This window comes from Pelophylax lessonae (genome assembly GCF_965119305.1).
Source record: "Pelophylax lessonae genome assembly, chromosome: 4".
Taxonomy (NCBI): Eukaryota; Metazoa; Chordata; class Amphibia; order Anura; family Ranidae; genus Pelophylax; species Pelophylax lessonae.
This window is the reverse complement of record NC_138771.1, coordinates 15,790,841-15,814,389: the sequence shown is the minus strand read 5'-3', so window position 1 is coordinate 15,814,389 and position 23,549 is coordinate 15,790,841. Positions and strand designations below refer to the sequence as shown.

The 23,549-nt window shown below is 44.3% G+C and overlaps 1 protein-coding gene and 1 long non-coding RNA gene across 2 annotated transcripts in view; one reads left to right on the top strand and one right to left on the bottom strand.

Moving 5' to 3' along the window:
- The window catches only part of LOC309552212, a 603,675-nt gene that overhangs the window by 463,649 nt on the left and 116,477 nt on the right, over positions 1-23,549 (bottom strand). The window lies entirely within an intron of this gene.
- Positions 1-23,549, top strand: part of MAP2K5 (mitogen-activated protein kinase kinase 5) — a 308,258-nt gene that overhangs the window by 281,143 nt on the left and 3,566 nt on the right. The window contains exons 18-21 of the mRNA XM_082253022.1: positions 418-444; positions 807-839; positions 12,442-12,503; positions 14,736-14,781. Of these exons, the coding sequence (XP_082109148.1) occupies positions 418-444; positions 807-839; positions 12,442-12,503; positions 14,736-14,781 (168 nt within the window). The remainder of the gene's footprint in view (positions 1-417; positions 445-806; positions 840-12,441; positions 12,504-14,735; positions 14,782-23,549) is intronic.

Sequence of the window (23,549 nt, the reverse complement as noted above, 5' to 3'; positions counted from 1 at the left end):
CCTCCGAAATGGATTATGTTTTTTTTTTGTTTTGTTTTTTTTTTTTTTCCCTCCCTCTTTCTAATATAACCTGGAGGATACTAAAAAGTGTTTGTGGTAAATTAGCATTCTGCCGACTTTCACCCATAAATGAGAGAAGAGCTATTAACACTTGTGTATTTTCATTATGTAAATTGTGTTAACACATGCCCACAAATTGCCACCAGCAAGACAATCATTTTCTCCCAGTGATCATAATGTGTCCTAGTGAGATGTTTTGATTATGACATGCTAATTACATATTGCCTTTTTTCCTCTCTGCTCTCTGATTTTATATATTTTCCCCTCCTGTTTTTTTTATTCTTTTATTCTTCTTTGTGTGTTATTTATTGTATATTTTATTTAATATACATATTTTTTATCCACTTTCCTCCCAAGATTCCGAAAAACCATGGGTCTTTAATGGTAAGTGTTATGAGTCCGAGCAGGGGGAACGCGAGCAGAGCAAACTGCGAAGGGGGGGGGGGGGGTTGGAAAAAATTCACTTTTCTCTTTTTCCTGATGGCTGATTCTTCCTGCATGCTCCACTGCCTTGTTTTAAACTTTGCAAATTGCATTTTGAAGAAAAAACAAACATTTAACTGCCTGTATTAGATTAGGTACCATTAGAAATAATAGCAATGCTCCAACATCAATGTTTTTATAAGAGCTCTCTGCTGTTGATTAATCTTGCTATTTTTATTGCATTAATGGTGTTTTTTTGTGTCTCTTATGACTCTACTGTAGAGATATTGCATATAGGTTAATACTTGTCTCTCTCTCCGCAGCCGTTCCAGATATTGCAATGCATTGTTGATGAGGTGAGTCTCAGACTTATGTGCTTTCGCTCCTAAAGTCATTCCTAATGGAGTGGAAAGCTTATATTTTGTTTCCTAATGAAGCACAATGGACGACACCCTCTGAGAGAGTTCATTGGCAAGGCTTGGAGCTGTTTAACATGGCTTGGCCTCTGCTCTCACATCAGCCCCCCCCCCCTCCTCCGGTCCCATCTTTTCCAGAGTCCCCTGCAGACTGATCCTAGATGTTGTATCAGGCTCCAGCGACAAGGCTGGAGAATATTAATTGGGGCTCAGGCCTGCCTGCTGGGGTTGTGTAGAGAGCAGGATCTCCATGTGGACATAATGGTATTCAGTAGAATAATGTTTAGAAGGGATGGAGGGCGCCATTTTAGTGCACTGCCGGTTAACGTGGAGGCCATGCTGTACGTTTATAAACTAAAGATATTTGTCTGTGTTAGCATTTTTAATTCTTTTTATTTATGCCAATGCACCCTTTACAATTCTGCACATCTCAAGGCACCCCGATAAAAGTTTAAAAAAAATGTAATAGTTTTACATAAAGGAGCAGCCTGTAGAACACCCAACATTAGAGGTGATTTTTACAAAGAAAAATCCTTAAAGTGGTTGTAAGTAGTGATCGACCAATATAGTTTTTTTAAAGCCGATTGAATATCAGTATCGGCCGATATTGACCTATAGTTTTGTACATTTAAAAATATTTTATTTTTTTTTCTTGACAGGTACTGTTGTGGAGGGATCTGGGGGTCAAAAAGACCCCAAACTCCTCCTTTACACTTAAGAGCATTCAAAACGCCAAGTTTTGCTGTTTTGAATGCTGTCATTTTTTTTAATTTGGCGCCGAGTACCCCGAAGTGATGTCATGACATCACTTCCGGGTTTTTACATGGAGACCCGATCAGAGCCGAATGCGGCTTTGATGGGGTCTTTGGCGGCTGTGTAGGATGCTTGCCCGGGTCTCCCAGTGGGGCATTAGACCCGGGCGAGCAGGGGGGGGGGGGGACGTCCCCTCCCTATCCTTGTAATGACACCTGAGCGGCTTCTCAGCTGCATCGGTTGTCATTACCAGACAGCCTACCATCGGCTATGGACGCCGGTACCGGGGTGATGCCTCTAGCTGCAGGCATCACTCTGGTACAAGCACTTTCCGAAATATCGGCAATATCGGTAACCTCAGGGGCCAATTCCGATATATCGGGGAAAGTGCATATCGGCCCTCGATATATTGGCATTGCCGATAATCGGTCGATCCCTAGTTGTAAGCCTGAAATATGAACAAAGACTCTGGTGAACTCCTCCTGTCCCAATCTCACAACCTTGGATACCTCAGCACCTCAGCAGATCGGCAATTGGTAATCCACATGAAAGGATAATAAGGACATCTAGTGCTCTCCGTTTAAAAAGGTACATTTATTGCCAATAAAATCAAAGTACTCACAAAGATAGCACTATTCCTAGTGCATCGGGAACAGCAAACATTGCATAAGAACGATGTGCTCGAGCGTGTGGTCCTCTCGGAGCGTCGCGGGTGACGTCACAGCTCCTCCCCCGTACGGGGGAGGAGCTGTGACGTCACCCGCGACGCTCCGAGAGGACCACACGCTCGAGCACATCGTTCTTATGCAATGTTTGCTGTTCCCGATGCACTAGGAATAGTGCTATCTTTGTGAGTACTTTGATTTTATTGGCAATAAATGTACCTTTTTAAACGTAGAGCACTAGATGTCCTTATTATCCTTTCATGTGGATTACCAATTGCCGATCTGCTGAGGTGCTGAGGTATCCAAGGTTGTGAGATTTGGACAGGAGGAGTTCACCAGAGTCTTTGTTATTAAGCGCAACGGCCTTTGTGGTCAGCAAATGGAGGTGAGAGGCTGGAATTAACTGTGGTGGTGGAATCACATATGTCTGGTGATTTGTTCAACCTTTTCAGCACGGGTCACCCTTACCTTATCTTTGGCTCTGGACATTAAGGACATTCCCTGATCTATAGTGATTATTATGGACATTGCTCTCGAATATTTTTAGCGCTGCACCATTTTTGTATTTTATACCTCACTTTGGATTTGTTAGTATTGACCATTACCGGTGTTCAGCTGCTTTTCCACATTCCTACTGATTATAGCCCTGAATAAGCCCTTGTTTTATATGAAATATGAACAAAGCATATCCCTCTATAGTGTGCAGTTGTCTCAATCCATGTCAGGAACCATAAACCAGACGGAGACAGAAAGTGCAGTTAACATGACACTTTTAATAAAATGATAAAAATCACACAGGTCAGGAGAGAAAACTCCGCTTCTCACAGTTGTGTTGAGGGTGGGGGATCAGAAACATCTATTTTTCGTAGAGTTTCTTAAAAAAAAAAAAAAAAAACTTCCTCCAAAAATGATCTATAGACTTCCACTACTTAATGGCCCTGCAATCTATTCTGCATGAAATCATTGCTTACTGTGGTTTTCTGCCTCCTTGTAAGGTCCTCCATGAGCTCTGAAACCTCTTCTTTTACCCCCTCACTTCCTGTTGTTGGGTACAAGCTGTGCACTTTCGTTATGGTCATGTGCACTGTTCTATGCACACTACACATCCCATAGTCCATAGTAGGGATGAACTCCCCACTAGTCATACGCGACCGAGGCATTCCCCACCTCTCAGCCGCATGTATTCACAACCCTTGTATATACGTGCAGAGGCTGGGCAGAGAATGACTTGGTTGCTTCTGATTGGTGGGTGTAAGGTCACTTTGCAGTAAAGCAAGGAACCAATAAAACCTCTGTAGTGCACTAATTTTGCCTTTACTAAATGAAAATGCTGAATATACAAACTATTAAAATTTTAGGAATGCAGTACAAGACTGACATATATTGAAAAATATGCCTACAAGCTATCCGTCCTTCCTAACAAATAAGCATAAACTATGGTCTGTATACAGTAGGAAGACACTAAAAAGTTAGTTCAGGTTATAGCAGCTTCATGATCTCCATAGGCAATGAGGATCCCTGGCTTACTCTACAAGTGGTTTGCAGGAAATCAGGTGAAAAACTTCATCAGGTGACGTTTCTTCTGGCATAGACCCTCCCTGGTGTTACGTCATTATAGAGTCCTGCAAAAAACTGCTACTCCTTCCTTCTCAGAGTCCTCCAGAACAACTGTTTTCTTTCTCTCTCATCATATGACTTGTTCAAGTCCTTTCCCCTCCCCCCACTTCCTGTACTTTATTTTCTGTCCTAAGCTCATAAACCAGTCCAACAAGTTAATTTGCATATCAATAGGGGAGGCCTAGCTTTCAAAACAATACATTGTCTTCAAAATGTTTTTCCATATTAATGCATCAAAATCACTAAAATAGCCATAGCAACACAGCAGGGTGCCATAATAGCTTTGTGGTGGGGATAGCACAGGTGGTTTCAAACTAAGATCCGAACATGTCTGAGCTCTAGGGCAGACTTTCTCATCACAGAAGAAACCCTTCAAATAACTTTCCAGTCTAAGGGAACTTCTGCTAAAATGTACTATATTTACTCATGATTCATTAGTGGGATGGTCAGTGGGGAGAATGCTCCTTACATTTGTAGTCATTGGGAAGAATTAGCCCCTTACAGATAGCTAAGAAGATCAATGGTGTCTGTGGAAACTGATGTGAGAGACAAAAACTGGTCATTCCTCAGGGGACCCCAGCAACCTTTGGAGGAACCGTGGTTGCGATTGCCGCTGGGCACCCGTGATCGCTCCCCACTGAGAGAGAAGGACGGTCAGCTGTTGTAAACACAGCAGACCATTGTTCTCTCTGAAATGATCACAGAGCGCCTGTGATCCTTCTTTATAGGAACACAGGTCTCTATGATCATTTCACAAGTCCATCCCCCTACAGTTAGAAAACACTCCCCTAGGCTCATAATTAACCCTTTGATCACCCCTAGGTTAACTCCTTCCCTGCCAGTGTCATTATTACAGTAACAGTGCATATTTTAGGCACTGATTACTGTAGTAATGTCACTGGTCCCCCAAAAAGTGTCAAAAATCTCAGTTAGGGGTCCGATCTGTCCACCGCTAAATCGCAGTCCCACTAAAAATCGCTGATCACCGCCATTACTAGTAAAAAAAATAAATAAATAAATAAAAATGACCTAAATCTTTCCCCTAATTTGTAGACACGATAGCTTGTGCACAAACCAATCAAAATATGCTTATTGCAATTTTTTTTTTCACCAAAAATATGTATAAGAATACAAATTGGCCTAAAAGGATGAAAAAAATTGATTTAAAATTATTTTTTTTTGGGAATGTTATATAGCAGAATGTGAAAAATGTTTTTTTTTTTCAGAATTGTCGCTTTTTTTTTTGTTTATAGCGCAAAAAATTAAAATTGCAGAGGTGATCAAATACCACAAAAAAAAGCTCTATTTGTGGGAAAAAAAGGACATCAATTTCATTTGGGTACAGCGTCGCACGACCGCGCAATAGTCCGTTAAAGTAACGCAGTGCCGAATCGCAAAAAATGGCTTGGGCATTAAGGGGGAAAATCTTCCGGTCCAGAAGTGGTTAAAGTAACGCAGCGCTGTATCGCAAAAAAATGACCTGGTCATGAAGGGGAGGGGGGGGAATCTCCGGGAGGTCAAGTGGTTAAGGCAAGTGGCAAATGGTGAGTCACGTGACCTGTTTTAGTAACTGCTATGGAACGACCGTTGAAAGGGATGAGGGGGGTTTAATACATTAGTACAGCAATGGATTGTGTGCGTCCCTTAATGTGAAACATGCAGAAATCATCTCCTCTTATGTATGTGCCTGAATTGCTCTTTGGGAATGTGCAGATCAGTGTCCAGATCTTCGGCTGCTGCATGGCGTCCTCTCGGCTCACTGCTCTACGACCTGTTGGTTACACACATGCTCACTGCTCTGTGAGCTGCAAAGTGTGGTAGATAAAGGTCACCAGTGAGGCTTAGTGATCGCACCACCTACCCTAGTGCTTCTCAGCATCCCATACAGCCTGCTGGCGGTAATTGGCCGCATTTACTAAACACAGCTATGATATCCCCGCTCATATATTCAGTACTCCGTGCAGAAGAATTGGACCCGTTATAGGGCCCATTCTGTGTTTTATTTTCCGAGGAGCTGATTGAGGGTTTGCATTGTTCCCTGGCTGTGCTGGATGAACCATGTTGTGTTAATGTGGCAACAAAAAAAAACCCTTAATAAAGGTTCCCACTAATTGTCCCTTATTTTAATTACAACGCTTGTTTCCCTGATAATTGGGTCATAGCAATTATTCGTATATTTAGTATTTAGATGTCAGTGTGATACCACCCTGGTGACTGTCATTTGTTGGCAACCATGCTCTTCTACATGGTCAGTGCATACGTTTAGGCGGGGGGGCTAATTTACTAACAACTTTTTGACCCTTGCTTTTTCTGACTCATGTTGTTTACAAGTAAAAATCTTTATTTTTTTGCTAGAAAATAACTTAGGACCCCCAAACATTATATATTTTTTTAGCAGAGACCCTAGAGCAGGGTTTCTCAACCAGGGTTCCGTGAATCCCTAGGGTTTCTCCTGAGGTTGCTAGGGGTTCCTTGAGCAATGAGCAATTTCTGCCTCTTAGATAAGTTTCCAATGACACCATTGTTCCTTTTAGCTATCTGTAAGTAAGGAGCATTCTTCCCACTGACCACCAATATAACGGGCATTCTTCCTACTGACCACCAATGTATCGGGCATTCTTCCAACTGATCACCAATGTAATGGCCATTCTTCCCACTGACCACCAATGTAAGGAGCATTCTTCCCACTGACCACCAATGTAAGGAGCATTCTTCCCACTGACCACCAATGTAAGGAATATTCTTCCTACTGACCACCAATGTAACGGACATTTTTCCCACTGACTCCCAATGTAATGGCCATTCTTCCCACTGACCACCAATGTAAGGAGCATTCTTCCCACTGACCACCAATGTAAGGAGCATTCTTCCCACTGATCACCAATGTAACGGGCATTCTTCCCACTGACCCCCCAATGTAATGTCCATTCTTCAAACTGACCACCAATGTAAGGAGCATTCTTCCCACTGACCACCAATGTAAGGAGCATTCTTCCCACTGATCACCAATGTAACGGGCATTCTTCCCACTGACCCCCCAATGTAATGTCCATTCTTCAAACTGACCACCAATGTAAGGAGCATTCTTCCCACTGACCACCAATGTAAGGAGCATTCTTCCCACTGACCCCCCAATGTAATGGCCATTCTTCAAACTGACCACCAATGTAAGGGTCATTCTTCCCATTGACCACCAATGTAAGGGACATTCTTCCCACTGACCACCAATGTAAGGGACATTCTTCCCACTGACCACCAATGTAAGGGACATTCTTCCCACTGACCACCAATGTAAGGAACATTCTTCCCACTGACCACCAATGTAAGGAGCATTCTTCCCACTGACCACCAATGTAAGGAGCATTCTTCCCACTGATCACCAATGTAACGTGCATTCTTCCCACTGACCCCCCAATGTAATGGCCATTCTTCAAACTGACCACCAATGTAAGGGTCATTCTTCCCATTGACCACCAATGTAAGGGACATTCTTCCCACTGACCACCAATGTAAGGAACATTCTTCCCATTGACCACCAATGTAAGGAGCATTCTTCCCACTGACCACCAATGTAAGGAGCATTCTTCCCACTGACTGTCACACTAATGTGTCAGGAGTTTTAGATTTTTTATTTTTAGCAGGAGTTCCCGAGACCAGAAACTTATTTCAAAGGTTCCTCTGTGTTGAAAAGGTTGAGAAAGGCTGCCCTAGAGAATAAAATGGCGATCATTTTATGTCTCACTGTTTTTGGAAAAAATGTATTTTAACGAATTAAAAAAAAAAAACAGCAAAGTTAGCCCAATTTTGTTTTGTAAAATGTGAAAGATGTTATACCAAGTAATTAGATATGTCATGCTTTGAAATTGCGCGCGCTCATGGAATAGCTGCAAATTATGATACTTATCTCTATAGGCTACACTGTTAAAAATAGAGTTACAGAGGAGGTCTTGCTCTAGAATTATTGCTCTCGCTCTAATGATCGCGGCTTTACCCCACATGTGTGGTTTAAAGACAGTTATAAATGCGGAAGCGCCTTACGTATGCTTTCACTTCTGTGCGCGAGCTCGGCGGGATGGGGCACTTTACTTTTTTTTTTTTTCTATTTATTTTACTTTTTATTTACACACTTTAACCATTTTTGGTTAACGTTTATTCTTATTACAAGGAATGTAAACATCTCTTTTAATAGAAACACGAAAGCAAGCTACTCACTAGGGGTGGAGGGGACCTCTGGGTGAATATAAGATGGAAAAGGACCTGGGGGTACTGGTAGACAACAGGCTTGGCTGTGGCATGCAATGCCAAGCCGCTGCAAGCAAAGCCAACAGAATACTGGGTTGTATAAAAAAGGGGATTCACTCCAGAAATAAAGAGATTATTCTCCCTCTCTACAAGACTCTGGTCCGGCCACATCTGGAGTATTCCGTCCAGTTCTGGGCACTGGTCCTCAGGAAGGATGTGCTGGAACTGGAGAGAGTCCAGAGAAGGGCAACAAAAATAATTAGGGGAATGGAGGACATCGGCTATGAGGAAAGACTACAAGCACTGAACTTATTCTCTCTGGAGAAGAGACGATTGAGGGGGGATATGATATCAATGTACAAATACTGTAATGGCGACCCTTGCATAAGGAACAAACTTTTTAGAGAAAGGAAATACAATAAGACACGAGGCCACTCACTACAACTAGAGGAAAAACGGTTTAACCTTAAAATACGTAGGGGGTTCTTCACTGTCAGAGCAGTAAGGATGTGGAATTCTCTTCCACAAGCAGTCGTATCAGCAGGGAGCATCGATAGTTTCAAAAAAACTATTAGATGGGCACCTTAAAGACCACAGCATAAAGGGGTATACAATGTACAACATATAGGGGTATACAATGTACAACATACAGGGGTATACAATGTACAACATAGAGGGGTATACAATGTACGGTTAGCAGCAAACACAAACACACATCATAGGTTGAACTGGATGGACTGATGTCTTTTTTCAACCTCACAAACTATGTAACTATGTAAGAAATAAGGATGACAGGCCTTCTTTAATGCGAAATATAGGGACAAAAAGACCCCAGATCTCTCATTTTTCTTTAAAAACAAAAAAAAAAGTCACTTTGGCTTTAAGGGGATAAAAAATCCCTTTAAGCCCGAGAGGCGAAAGTGATATCAGACGTCACTTCGGTCCTCCAAGGGCATAGACCTGAGTGGGGACTATCTTGCCCTCAATTTTTTTTAGTAGAGACCCTAGAGAATAAAGTGGCGATCATTTTATGTTGCACTGTATTTGCACATCAGTCTTTTAAACACAATGTTTTTGGAAAATATTATTTTTACCGAATTAAAACAAAAAAACAGTAAAGTTTCTGTTTTTTTTTTTTTTTTTTGCATGATGTGAAAGATGTTAAGGCGAGTAATTAGATGTGTCATGCTTTGAAATTGCGCACGCTCATGGAATAGCGACAAACTACGATACTTAATCGATGATTAAAAATTTTACAGGTTACATGTTTAGAGTTACAGAGGAGGTCTTGCGCTAGAATTATTGCTCTCGCTCTAATCACGGCGAGACCCCCACATGTGTGGTTTAAACACTGTTATATATGCGGGAACGACTTACGTATGCGTTCGCTCCTGCGCATGAGCCAGGAGGGACGGGGCGCTTTAAATGTATTTATTTTTTCTTATTTATTTTACTTTTTGTTTTTACACTGTCCCTTTAATTCATTTTTTTGGTTAACTTTTATTCCTATTACAAGGAATGTAAACATCTCTTTTAATAGAGATAAGGATGACAGGCCTTCTTTTTTGCAAAATCTACGGACAAAAAGACCCCAGATCTCTCATTTCCCTTTAAAAACATTTAAAAAAAAAATTAAATTTTGACTTTAAGGGGAAAAAAGTCCCTTTAAGCCCGAGAGGCGGAAGTGACATCAGACGTCACTTCGGTCCTCCAAGGGCATAGAGCCGAGTGGGGACTATGTTGTATAATGTGAAAGATGTTACGCCGAGTAATTCGATATGTCATGTGGGACAAAAGCACCCCAGATCTCTCATTTCCCTTTAAAAGCAAAAAAAATAAATTAATTAATTTTGGCCCTAAGGGGAAAAAATCACTTTAAGCCTGAGAGGCGGAAGTGACATCAGACGTCACTTTGGTCCTCCAAGGGCATGGAGCCGAGTGGGGACTATCTTGCCCTCAAATATTTTTAGCAGAGACCCTAGAGAATAAAATGGCGATCATTTAATGTCGCACTGTATTTGCACATCGAATTTTTGGAAAAAAATTGTTTTAATGAATTAAAACAAAAAAACAGTATAGTTAGCCCAATTCTTTTTTTTTTTTTTTTGTATAATGTGAAAGATGTTACGCCGAGTAATTCGATATTTCATGTGGGACAAAAGGACCCCAGATCTCTCATTTCCCTTTAAAAGCAAAAAAGCAAAAAACAAAAATTAATTTTGGCCCTAAGGGGAAAAAATCCCTTTAGGCCCGAGAGGCGGAAGTGACATCAGACGTCACTTTGGTCCTTCAAGGGCATAGAGCCGAGTGGAGGCTATCTTGCCTTCACTCAACTTCCTGCCCAGGCATGCAACAGATTGAGCCGACTCCGGGCTTACCGACGGCTCTGGTAAGCTCGGAGATGACCCCAGAAGTGGCTGGAGGAGGGGGAGGTCACCTCTCCCACTGCCTATAAAAGTGATCTTGTGGCGAATCTGCCACTGGGACCACTTTTATATGAAAGCCAGCCGTCTGCTGTAAATAAAGATACTGGCGTTATGGCAGATATGGGGTTACAGAGTCCTGACATCAACCCGATAGAACACCTTTGAGATGAATTAGAGCGGAGACTGCGAGCCAGGCCTTCTCGTCCTACCTACATCAGGGCCTGGCCTCACAAATGCGCTTCTGGAAGAATGGTCAAACATTCCCATAGACACACTCCTAAACCTTGTGGACGGCCTTCCCAGAAGAGGTGAAGCTGTTATAGCTGCAAAGGGTGGGCCAACTCAAAATTGAACCCTACGCACTAAGACTGGGATGCCATTAATATTCATGTGTGTGTAAAGGCAGGCGTCCCAATACTTTTGACAGTATAGTGAGGCTAATTTATTAACCACTTAAGCCCCGAAGGATTTGGCTGCTCAAAGACCAGGCCCTATTTTGCGATTCGGCACTGCGTGACTGTAACGGACAATTGCGCGGTCATGCGACGCTGTATCCAAATGAAATTGACGTCCTTTTTTTCCCACAAACAGAGCTTTCTTTTGGTGGTATTTGATCACTTGTGCGATTTTTACTTTTTGCGATATAAACAAAAAAAGAGAGACAATTTTGAAAAAATAACAATATTTTTTACATTTTTTTATATGAAATTCTCAAAAAAAATTTAAAAATCAACATTTTTTAACATTTTAGGCCAATTTGTTTTCTGCTACATATTTTTGGTAAAAATAAATCGCAATAAGCGTATTTTGATTGGTTTGCGCAAAAGTTATTGCGTCTACTAACTACGGGAAAGATTTGTCATTTTTATTGTTATATTTTTTAACTAGTAATGGCGGCGATCTGCGATTTTTTTTTTTTAGCGGGACTGTGACATTGCAGTGGACAGATCGGGCCCCTGACTGACATTTTTGACACTTTTGGGGGGGACCAGTGACATTATTACAGTAATCAGTGCTAAAAATTATGCACCGTTACTGTCAAAATGACACTGGCAGGGAAGGGGTTAACTTTATTGGTGATCAAGGGGTTAAGTGTGTCCCTAGGGGCGTGATTCTAACTGTCAGGGGGCGTGGTTTGTTAGATCATCACAGAGACATACGATCCTACATAGCAGGATCGCATAGCCTCTGTCATGATCTAAGGGAGAATGACAGACGGATGTGTTTACATCAGCCGTCTGTCTTTCTCCCTCTCCTGAGGGAGATCGCAAGTGGCTGGCGGACATCGGAGCCGCCGGTCACATGCGGGGAAGGCAGGGAACAATCGGGGGCGGGAGCGCGCCGCCGGCGGCGCGCGCTCGTCCCCTACAGGCTCGTGGGCGAGCGACGTAGATCCTACGTCGCTTTGCCCAGGAGCGGCTGACTGCCGCAGTAAATAGTCGTGCGGCGGTCGGCAAGTGGTTAAAGCCATTTTTAAACCCAAAACCAAAATAGTTATTATAGCTAACCAATCATTAGATGTGGTGGATGCATTCATTTTCTTTTTTTTAGGCTTTTTTCCCCCCTCTGTTTTCATCTGGTGATCTGGCGAGTAACACACTAGTGTATTAGTGAGAAACAACTGTGAATGAAGCAGCACAGGAGGAACAACAGACAGCAGCATTGTCATTTTTTTCACATACTGACACCTGTCCGTATCCTTGGGAGTAGAAAAAAGAAAACTGTGCAATGGAGGGCATCTAGTTATTCTTTTGAAATGACATAGAGAACTTCTAAGTGAGAGTATAACAACAATACACCTTTTGCCTTATTGACGCATTGTTCTTCTCGCTGTTACAGGATTCTCCCGTTCTTCCAGTTGGCGAATTCTCCGATTCATTTGTACATTTCATCACTCAATGGTAAGGATTTTGTAATTCCACTGAGTTTTAGTCCATATTACTTCTATTATACATGCAATCAGGAGGCATCGGGGGGAAGCTGTCCATGTATTGCCCTAATCGGACATTTCATAATGGCTTCTCCCCGGGGAATACTGCCCTATTAAACAGCAACAACCCAATTGCCAGCAATATTGGGAGCAGGCGAGCAGAGTCTCAGGCTCATAAAAGGCCTTATTGTGCATTGCTGTGCATTTCCCAGAGGACAGAAATTAGTAATCCGTAAAGAACGGATCATTTTCTATCGCCATCCATTTTTGGGCACTTTAACACTTTATCTAGTCTTGCAAGCTGTTGCTGAGCTCATGTAACTTTCTGTAAATAGGAGTAATTCATAGAAACCGGGTTAGGAATCTTCTCCTTATTGCACTGTTCTAAAGATAAAGGATGTTGGTAACTTTTGATAGTAGGAGGGGCCTTAAACTTGAGTCTACTCTCACTGTACGCAGTAACATTTGCAACAGTCGTTGTACCCAAAAAATATTCTTTTGTTACTATACCACAAGCAGAAATCTAACAGACATATATAAAGTTCAGTACAATCCTTTGTAACAATGAAACTGTTCCATTACATATGCTTTTCCTCACACGACCTACCTAAAGAAGTATATTAACATAGTCACTGACTGCTGAGCAACCAGCAATTGTTCTACAATATAACATGAAGAGTGCAGTGGCCAGGAGTATGAAATACATAGCATATAAGGGGAGAGGAGTGTGCAATGCACAGAGTGCAGAGGACAGGAGTGTGCATTTCACGGAGTGCAGGGGACAGGAGTGTGCATTTCACGGAGTTCAGAGGTCAGAAGTGTGCAATGCGCGGAGTGCAGAGGTCAGGAGTGTGCAATGCGCGGAGTGCAGAGGTCAGGAGTGTGCAATGCGCGGAGTGCAGAGGTCAGGAGTGTGCAATGCACGGAGTGAAGAGGTCAGGTGTGTGCAATGCACAGAGTGCAGAGGTCAGGTGTGTGCAATGCACGGAGTGCAGAGGTCAGGAGTGTGCAATGCACGGAGTGCAGAGGGAAGGAGTGTGCAATGCACGGAGTGCAGAGGGAAGGAGTGTGCAATGCACGGAGTGCAGAGGTCAGGAGTGTGCAATGCACGGAGTGCAGAGGGAAGGAGTGTGCAATGCACGGAGTGCAGAGGGAAGGAGTGTGCAATGCACGGAGTGCAGAGGTCAGGAGTGTGCAATGCACGGAGTGCAGAGGTCAGGAGTGTGCAATGCACCGAGTGCAGAGGTCAGGAGTGTGCAATGCACGGAGTGCAGAGGTCAGGAGTGTGCAATGCACGGAGTGCAGAGGTCAGGAGTGTGCAGTGCACAAGAGCGCAGGGGTCAGGCATGAGTAATGCACAAGAGCACAGAGGTCATAACTGCAGAATTCACAGAGCGCAGGGGTCAGGGGTGCAGAATTCACAGAGCGCAGGGGTGCAGAATTCACAGAGCACAGGGGTCAGGACTGCAGAATTCACAGAGCAGAGCGGAGCGCAGCGGTCTGGACTGCAGAATGCACAGAGCGCAGGGGTCAGGGATGCAGAACCCACAGAGCGCAGGGGTCAGGAGCAAGCAACACACAGAGCGCTGGGTTAAGAAGTCCAGAACCAGTTCAGATCATCTCTCAAGTACAGATTTTCTTAGGTTAGTACAGACCCCCCTCCCCCTTAGTATAGAGTAGCTCGCTTTGCTCCTTCATACAGATCTCCCCTCCCTACAGTAAAAGCCTCCCTTCCAAGTACAGAACTTCCTCCCCTTAGTACAGATCCCCCCCATCCTTCCATGAAATGCTCATCAGTTAACCCAGGCAGTTTGAAGTGAGGGGAAGTCCATCGTCGGCTGTGTTTTGTGACTGGAGCCAAGGAGGAAATAAGGAAATCTTTCCTCGCTCTGAACTGCTCTGAACTGCAGTCACCTATCAGACTTGCAGCTGCATCATGTATTCCCTGTGCTGGCATGCATTTAAATGGGCTTTGAGCTACCTCTGCTTATTAAACTTCTTAAAGAGCCACAATGTTGACCAGTAGCCAGTTTTGGCCATTGCTGCCGTAGGTTGTTATATGTTGGGAAAAAATGTCTTTGTTAGTCTTAAATACTGTTAGATATGTATAGTATTTACGCAGTGTGTGTCTCTAATGCTTTCTCTATGGTTGTGTTTGCACTGTAAGCTAGAATCCACATAATCCTCTTTGTTTACTTTGCAGCATGAGAAAACAGCCAAAGGAGAGGCCTGCGCCAGAAGAACTAATGGTAAGGATTTGTTGGGGAAAGCCAAGGTGATACTTTATTTGTATGCTATTTTCTTTTTGAGTTCACGGTAGTGCAAAAACCTAAGCATGTAAAAACCATTAAGTGAACAAAAAAAACGTGCATGTGAAACACACACTAAAAACTGCACTTAAGGGTGTGCTTTGTCCACATCCCCTGGCGCGCAAGGTTGCTGATAGGGACAAAGAGGTCAACATGGTCTGCCTAGCCAGAAGGCCTGGCGGACCCATCTCCTCGTGGCCAGCCAAAGCTGACCGAGCACTAGGTTGAGGGGCTCTCCCGAAGAGAGATCCCCTCCCCCCAGGGTCAGAGGAGGATGGTGCCTGGAGGCCACACATCCTCCCCCCTAGACTTCAGGGCAAGCCCGAGGACTCCATCTTAGTGAGAGAAAAAATGCACACAAAAGTGAAAGAGTCACAAACAGTGGAGAAAAAGAAGTTAAATAAGTGGGCGTGCAATGTGCACTGGCTCGGCCCTGAGGCCTGGAAGACAAAAATTGCCTCGGACTAAGCCAAAAGGCCCAGCCCTAAAAGATACAGTGCAGGAAAAGCTTTAGTGCTGTGACCTTGTGCCATTTCACAATGTGGGGTCCCACACCCAAGTGTTACTAAGAGCACCCCTAGCGCGACCACTCCCATGGGGCACAGACACTGCAGACACTCTGCCTTCCCAGCCCATAGCCAGACAAGGTAGATCCACTGTAACCAGGAGGAACTGGGCCCATCCAGTTTTCCCAGGTGAATTACTCCTGTGCCCCAATAGCCTGTGGGTGCCCCAGTTTCTGTTCCAGCTGGTACTAGCCCTCAGAGCCCCTATGACTCAATCAGGGATACATAGCCTGCCACTCCATCTCCCGGTCAAGCTTGAATGATGGCATAACACCCCTACTGGTCACTGATAAGAACAGATACTACACTTGATCTTAGCCAAAAGGCCAAGAAGCAATACAAACTTTATTTGTAAGCTATTATGTTAGGCCTGTGTTCTAAAATGTTGTCGGACCCATGAAAATTCCGGACCTCGTCACTTCCGGTGACGCTACGTCATAACCCAGCTGGTGCGAGCCCCAGTGCGCATGCGCACAAGACATTTTCAAGGTCCGATGAAATTCTAAGACTTAGTGAACAGCTGACTGAGAGGAGGAGGGGCTGAGGTGGGATGCACACACCGCCGCGGGAAAATTTTACAACACGTTGCAGAGCTGACTTAGAGGAGGCGGGAAGGAAGTGAATATATATATATATATATAAATATATATATATATATATATATATATGGAGCTGTATTTAGCATACTTAAAATAGAAGGAGCCGCTTCTAATGCATTCATTACGCACCTCTGTCCCACCCCCTCTAAGTCAGCTCTATAGCTCCATACCGCCTCCCTGTAAGAACTCGATGACGCGGCGGTGGAAATCCGTCCCACCTCAGCTCCGCCTCCTCTCAGTCAGCTGTTTGCTAAGTCTTAAAATTTCATCGGATCTCGAAAATGTCTTGTGCGCATGCGGGCTCGCACCAGCTGGTTCTGATGTAGCGTCACCGGAAGTGACGAGGGTCCGGAATTTTCATGGGTCTGATGAAATTTTAGAACACCGGCCATAGATGGAGCAAATTTCTTTCCTGCGAGCAACTGGGGGGGGGGGGGGTCATCCCTTGGGGGGGGGGGGAGCATCCCCACCAGGAGAACACAGTGATAATTGCTAGCGGCTATAACCAATGCTAGCAACAATCACATGTAAAACCTGGCAGGCTATTGTACCAACTTGGATATCAGCCTGCCCATACATGGTTCGAATCTCGGCCGGTTCCTGCTGAACCAGCCAAGATTTCTACCATCTATGGCTGGATTAATTGTGTGGAGCAAGGAACCAGTTAGAGGTTTGCTTTGAAATCTCATATCTCATTCGTAGACATGCCATCTTTTTTGTCCAGTAGCATTGTCTCTACAGCTTTTTTTTCCTGGCAAAGTCAGCATTGTAGTTGTAGAAGCTTTCATTGGGTCCATAACTGGGTAATCACCTTTCTGTCTGAAAGTGATGATCTCAGATCTGTCTCTTTGTTGTCTTCATTGTGCTTGTGGCCAACACACCCATCAGCCCAGCATTTCTGTGCCTCAGTACTATGGATTTGGCTCCTTCCCAATATCTTCATTATTACTACTAAACTCCTGTCCTTCGCTGTCTACACTGCTGGCCTTGTGCTTACACAGCCATATTCTACCTTTCTCTTTGTTTGTTGATTTCTAAGGAAGCAGAAATGATTGAGTCTTTTAGCACCTTCCACCTTCAATTCCTTGGTGACAGGTGGGCTCAGCTGTGACATGCAATCTGGCCCTACTGTCACTTTGTGAGACCTGCTGGGGGAATCTGTTGGTAAAGGAGTGTGATTGAGATAAGGAGGCAGTAATTGCAGAATCTTGTACTGTATCTGTGTTCACGCTGAACGCTCAGAGGTCCCGGCTAAGTCACCCAAAAGGGAATCCACTTTAACATTTGACTGCTCTTAGCAGTGATATTATTACTCTTTCGCAGGAAACCCAAACAGAATGGATCAGTTAAAGATCAGGACTGGTGACTACAGACATCACAGAATGTTCACCTGACTTTTTTGCCAGATCAGGTTGCATTTATATACTATATTACCAAAAGTATTGGGACGCCTGCCTTTACACGCACATTAATTTTAATTACATCCCAGTCTTAGTCTGTAGGGTTTAATATTGAGTTGGCCCACCCTTTGCAGCTATAACAGCTTCAACTCTTCTGGGAAGGCTGTCCACAAGGTTTATCAGTGTGTCTATGGGAAAATTTGACCATTTTTCCAGAAGTGCATTTGTTAGGTCAGGCATTGATGTTGAAGAGAAGGCCTGGCTCGCAATCTCCACTCGAATTCATCCCAAAGGTGTTCTATCGAGTTGAGGTCAGGACTCTGTGCAGGACAGTTTCTCCACCCCAAACTCGCTCATCCATGTCTTTATGGACCTTGCTTTGTGCACTAGTCCAAATTATTTGGTGGAGGGGGGGTTATGGTGTGGGGTTGTTTTTCAGGGTTTGGGCTTGGCCCCTTAGTTCCAGTGAAGGGAACTTTTAAGGCGTCGGCATACCAAGACATTTTGGACAATTTCAAGCTCCCAACTTTGTGGGAACATTTTTGGGATGGCCCCTTCCTGTTCCAATATGATCGCGCAAAGCAAGGTCCATAAGGTCCATAAAAACATGGATGAGGGAGTTTGGGGTGGAGGAACTTGACTGACCTGCACAGAGTCCTGATCTCAACCCGATAGAACACCTTTGGGATGAATTAGAGCGGAGACTGCGAGCCAGGCCTAACATCAGTGCCTGGCCTCACAAATGCACTTCTGGAAGAATGGTCAAACATTCCCATAGACACACTCCTAAACCTTGTGGACGGCCTTCCCAGAAGAGTTGAAGCTGTTATAGCAGCAAAGGGTTGACCAACTCAATAGTGAACCCTACAGATTAAGACTGGGATGCCAATAAAATTAATGTGCGTGTAAAGGCAGGCGTATAATACTTTGGTAATATAGTGTATGTCTGCAGGACCTACCCAACCATGGGCGACGTCCTTTTTTTTGGGGAGTGAATTGTTCATTTTGGAATATTCCTAGCTGATCACTGGTCTGTCCCCCTAAAAACAGACTGTAGACCATCCACAAGCCAAATTGTTAATGTCTAGTAGTAGCTTTACCTTAAAAACTAAAGTTTACATATTGTTAGTTACAAGGCCTCCATTAAAGTGTCCAAAATAAACCTTCAATACTTCTAGCAACCACATGACAATTGTCATTGTTATACTTGCTGTGACAAGTCTTATTCCTTAAAGTGGAATTTCACTTTTTCAATCCACATGAACTATTTTTAATCCTTATGCTGCTAGCATTAGTTAATAGATAGGAAAGTATGTCATATTTACTTGTTTTAAACTTTTTTTTTTACATTTCTTTATTTACTTCCTGGTTTACATGCCTAGGCAAATGATGTCATACATCCCAGGAGTCCTCAGGAGTGGAGGAGGGATTTTCTCAGCTAAGCACACCCTCCTGTGTGGATGGCTTAGCTAAGGGCAGATGGATTCCTGGAAGTAAATGCTACATGAACCACCTGCCCTTACTCAAGATGGCCACGGCCAGTGTTTTCTCAGCAAAATAAAGCATGGAGACATAAAGGGTTGGGCGAGTTTGCTTTTGAATATTAAAAATGAATAAAACAGGGTTTTTAGTTGGTGGTGCTCAGATGCTGTGAAGTTCTGCTTTAATTCAAAGCACTGTGGTATCTGAACCTCTATGGGGGTCCCAAGCAACAAATCACCTCATTTACCAAGCTCTGGGTCAAATTCCTTTGCTAAGTGAACAGTCTATTTGCTTTTAGTAAATCAACCCAAGTGCCTTAAAGTGGTTCTAAAGGCTGAAGGTTTTTTGTTTACCTTCTATTTACATTCTATGCATGAAGGTAAAAAGGTAAAAAACCTTCTGTGTGCAGCATTGCCCCTCCCCCCAATACTTACCTGCTGTGGCGGCTGGTGCTCAATGGCCCAGGGGGGCGGGGGCGGCAGACTGACTGCACCATAGCCCCCCCCCCCCGGACCACACCAGGCCACACACCATACCCCCCCCCCCCCCCCGGACCACAGGGACAGGAAAGGAGAGGACAAACAGGACCCCCCGCTTATTCACCCTGCCTGGATGCAGCAGCAGGCGGCGGCAGCAGCTCCTTCCCCGTCTTAGCGTCTCCTCCCTCCTCCTCCATGCCCAATGGCATGGCTTCTCATTTTGGTCAATCGGTAAACGGGTCTCAAAACCCGCTTCCTGATTGCGTGTGACAATAGTGAATTTTCACAATAGCAATTTTGCCACGATTGTCGCCCAACAACTGGCAAACAGAATCGCCCAAAAGAAGTTCTTGTACTTTTTTTCCTATCGGAGACACCAGTATGTGAACGGAGCCTAAAAGCTTGATGCTCCTCCTGATTTTTTAGGGCCATTTTTTCAAATAACAATTTTTGTGTTTCTGGGTATCTGAGGAATTTTCGCCCATGGCCCAGAACTCCCTCTGCTGTATACTGTACCATTATATGCCGTGATTATTCATACCCCGCTCTACAATTTCCAGAAATTCACAGTCCTGGGCTAAGGGGATCCTATTTCTGTAAACCAATTCTCTTCAAACAATTGGTGTTTTTTTTTTCCCAATAAATAGGACCATTTACTAATGGGAAGTAATTTGCTTTTTATTTAGCCCTAATTGACCCCGGCGTGTCAGGAGGTCTCAGATCGCACATGTAGTTTTGGCAGAGTTCACTAACCACTTCTCATCTCTGGCAAGCGAATACAGTCCCAGGGTCAGCAAATGGCATTTCAGAAAGTCTTATTGAAATGCTGTGTGCATTAATCATCTCGCCGCCCGCTCAACCAGGCCCACCTGACTGCTACAATCAGACACCGCGCTGCCCCTGGGACTCCATGCATATTCTTAATTGTTTCTAGGCCTTGATGGTCTTTTAATCCAAGATTAATTTATGCAATTTTAAATAACTCTTCTTATGATTAATAAGCTCGAAAATTAAAAGGAGTTGGAAGCAATTATAATAAGCGGTTGGTCATAACCTCATTAAGAGGAGGAGGAGGAGTGGTTACTTAAAATACACAGACTAAGTTTTTGAGAATTCTGCAGACGGAGACAATACTGTGACTGAAAGGTCAGGAAATCCTTCCAAGACAAGATGATGGAGTCACGTGATGGGTACATGACACCGATCCTTCACCTTCCATAAGAGAAAGTAACATCACCATTCAGTGTTGTAAATACACAAAATGTACACCGTGCATTACTGACACAAAGGGGCCTTGTGTAGATGGGAGTTGTTGTCAAATGCTGTCTTTTGCAATCGAACGCAGCTGTGCATTGCAGCGCAAAACTGGTCAAAAGATTGTGTTTGACCTGCTCAAATCTCAATGGGACAATTCGGTTGGTTGCAGATTGGTCGGTAAGTTGAGCTTGGAAATTTCTTTGGTTTTGTTTGACATGCGTCGCCCTTCCATATGCTACTTGCTCCAAAGGCCAGTTACAGTTAGGACTGCAGATAATACTGGGGTGCCGTAAAGTGGCTCTGCAGCTTACACATGTATTTGTAAATATGTGCAACTGTAACCCTCTATTTTTAATGATTACTGTTGCCGTAGGTCGCCTGGCATAGAGAAGCTGTGGACCCGTTCTAATAGGAGCGACACAAGTCGCTCCGACTTAGAAAAAGGATCCGGAGCTTCTTTGGGGCGACCTGGAGCGACCTGCATTGACTTCAATGTTATGTGAGGTCGCCCCGGCAAGTCGGATCGCCCCAGTGTGAACGGGGTCTTAGACAGGACAATTTGGTTGGTTGCAGGCTGGTCGGTAAAATGAGCTGGGAGTTTTCTTTGATTTATGCTCCTTGCTGTACAGGCCAGTTATAGGTGGGGTCAGTGGCCATTCGTTTGTACTGTCAAATTTTAATAGGACCCACTGTGTGCAAAGAAACACAAAGCAAATCAGGTCAAAGGCAGCCTCAGAACTGTTCTCCATACTATTCTACTCAAGTAAATGGTGAATCTGCTGACCTGCGTTTGAAGTGCATTTTTCCACCGGGACCGAGGTGGGGAGGACGTTTGGTGTTAGTGCTTCAATCATCCTGTCACTATGTCGGTGATATGGTGTTAGGGTGATTGAAGCACATTATTTCCATTATTACATTGTAATATTTCATTAAATAGTTCAACTCGCCATAATGCAGAATCAGTGGAAGCCCTGAGCCACCAGATATAGCTTTTCACTTGACACTGTGGCCTGCCACCAGATGCAGCCTGTCATGTGCCACTGATGTCTACCACCAGATGCAGTGTGTCACTGTAGCCTGCCACCAGATGCAGCTTGTCACTTTCCACTGTAGCCTGCCACCAGATGCAGCTTGTCACTTGCCAATGATATATGCCACCAGATGCAGCTTGTAACTTGCCATTGTAGCCTGTCACCAAATGCAGCTTGTCACTGTAGCCTGCCACCAGATGCAGCGTGTCACTAAAGCCTGCCACAAGATGCAGCTTGCCACTGATGTCTGCCACCAGATACAACTTGTCACTTGCCACTGATGTCTGCCACCAGATGCAGCTTGTCACTTGCGACTGATGTCTGCCACCAGCTGCAGCTTGTTACTTGTTACTGATGTCTTCCAACAGATGCAGTGTGTCACTGTAGCCGGCCACCAGATGCAGCTTGTTACTTGCCACTGTAGTCTGCCACCAAATGCAGCTTGTCACTTGCCATTGTAGCCTGTCACCAGATGCAACTTGTCACTGTAGCCTGAGACTAGATGCAGCTTGTCACTAAAGCCTGCCACAAGATGCAGCTTGCCACTTGCCATTGTAGCCTGTCACCAGATGCAGCTTGTCACTGTAGCCTTCCACAAGATGCAGCTTGTCATTGTAGCCTGTCACCAGATGCAGCTTGTCACTGTAGCCTACCACAAGATGCAGCATGTCACTGTAGCCTTCCACAAGATGCAGCTTGTCACTGTAGCCTGCCACAAGATGTAGCTTGCAATTACAGCCTGTCACCAGATGCAGCTTGTCACTTTAGCCTGCCACAAAATGCAGCTTGCCACTTGCCATTGTAGCCTGCCACCAGATGCAGCTTGTCACTTAAGCCTGCCACAAGATGCAGCTTGTCACTTGCCACTCTAGTCTGCAGCAGATGTAGCTGTCACTGTAGCCTGCCACAAGATGCAGCTTGTCATTTGCCACTCTAGCCTACCACCAGATGAAACTTGTCACTGTAGCCTACCACCGGATTCAGGTTCTCACTTGTCACTGTAGTCTGCCACTAGATGCAGCTGTGTCAGCGTTTTATCTGTGCCGTTTACTCAAGAAAGTAAAACCTCTATGGCTTAAATAGAAAGGACATTGGAGGAGCAAAGAGTTCAAGGTTCCCCAGAAGCAAAATACTAAGTAAGGTTCCCAAGGAATCGGGCAGGGAGCTGTCCAGCATTTCAGGTGGCACAGCGAGAAGAGCCTCGCTAGACACCATTGAGGTCCAGTGTTCAGTTTCAGATTCTGAAATCAGGCATTCAGGATCACCACATGTTATCTCCAAGGTCACAAGGACACCAGGTATAGCAGTTAAAAACACTGTTTATTTATCCAAATGGTAAAGTCCATATATTGCACATAAAAGGTTAGAAAGTTTTGCCAGCTTGCCAAATCAGAACAAAGCAATCACATACCTTCATTCAGTGGAGTCAGGGGTGTATTCAGATCCTGTCTCACAGTATTTTTGACTGCTGATGAGCAGAGAGAATTCCGGTGTCTGCCAGGGCTCATGCCGCAGATTACAGTGGACTTAAGGTGACGCAGGTGGTGACCCGGATGTGACTTTACAGGCTGGCAGAAACACTCCAAGGGAAAACCGCTGGAAGGGCAATTCGCTGGACGGTCAGACATCAATAAATCACAAGTAGATGGAACGATAAGAAAAGCCAGTTGTCTTGACTACATGTTTTGGGGCACGTCCCTTCGTCAGGTCATGTGACCGGAACCAGCTTGGGAGGTTATATAGGAGACCAAGGAATTGGATCAACCCTTGACCCACTTACTAAATTTAGCCCATTGTGACACGACTCCTGTTAATAACGAAGCTTAAGGAGGCTGTTTAGGTTAAATGCACCTATTACTAAAATGCCAGGTGTTAATGCAAATAAATAACAATT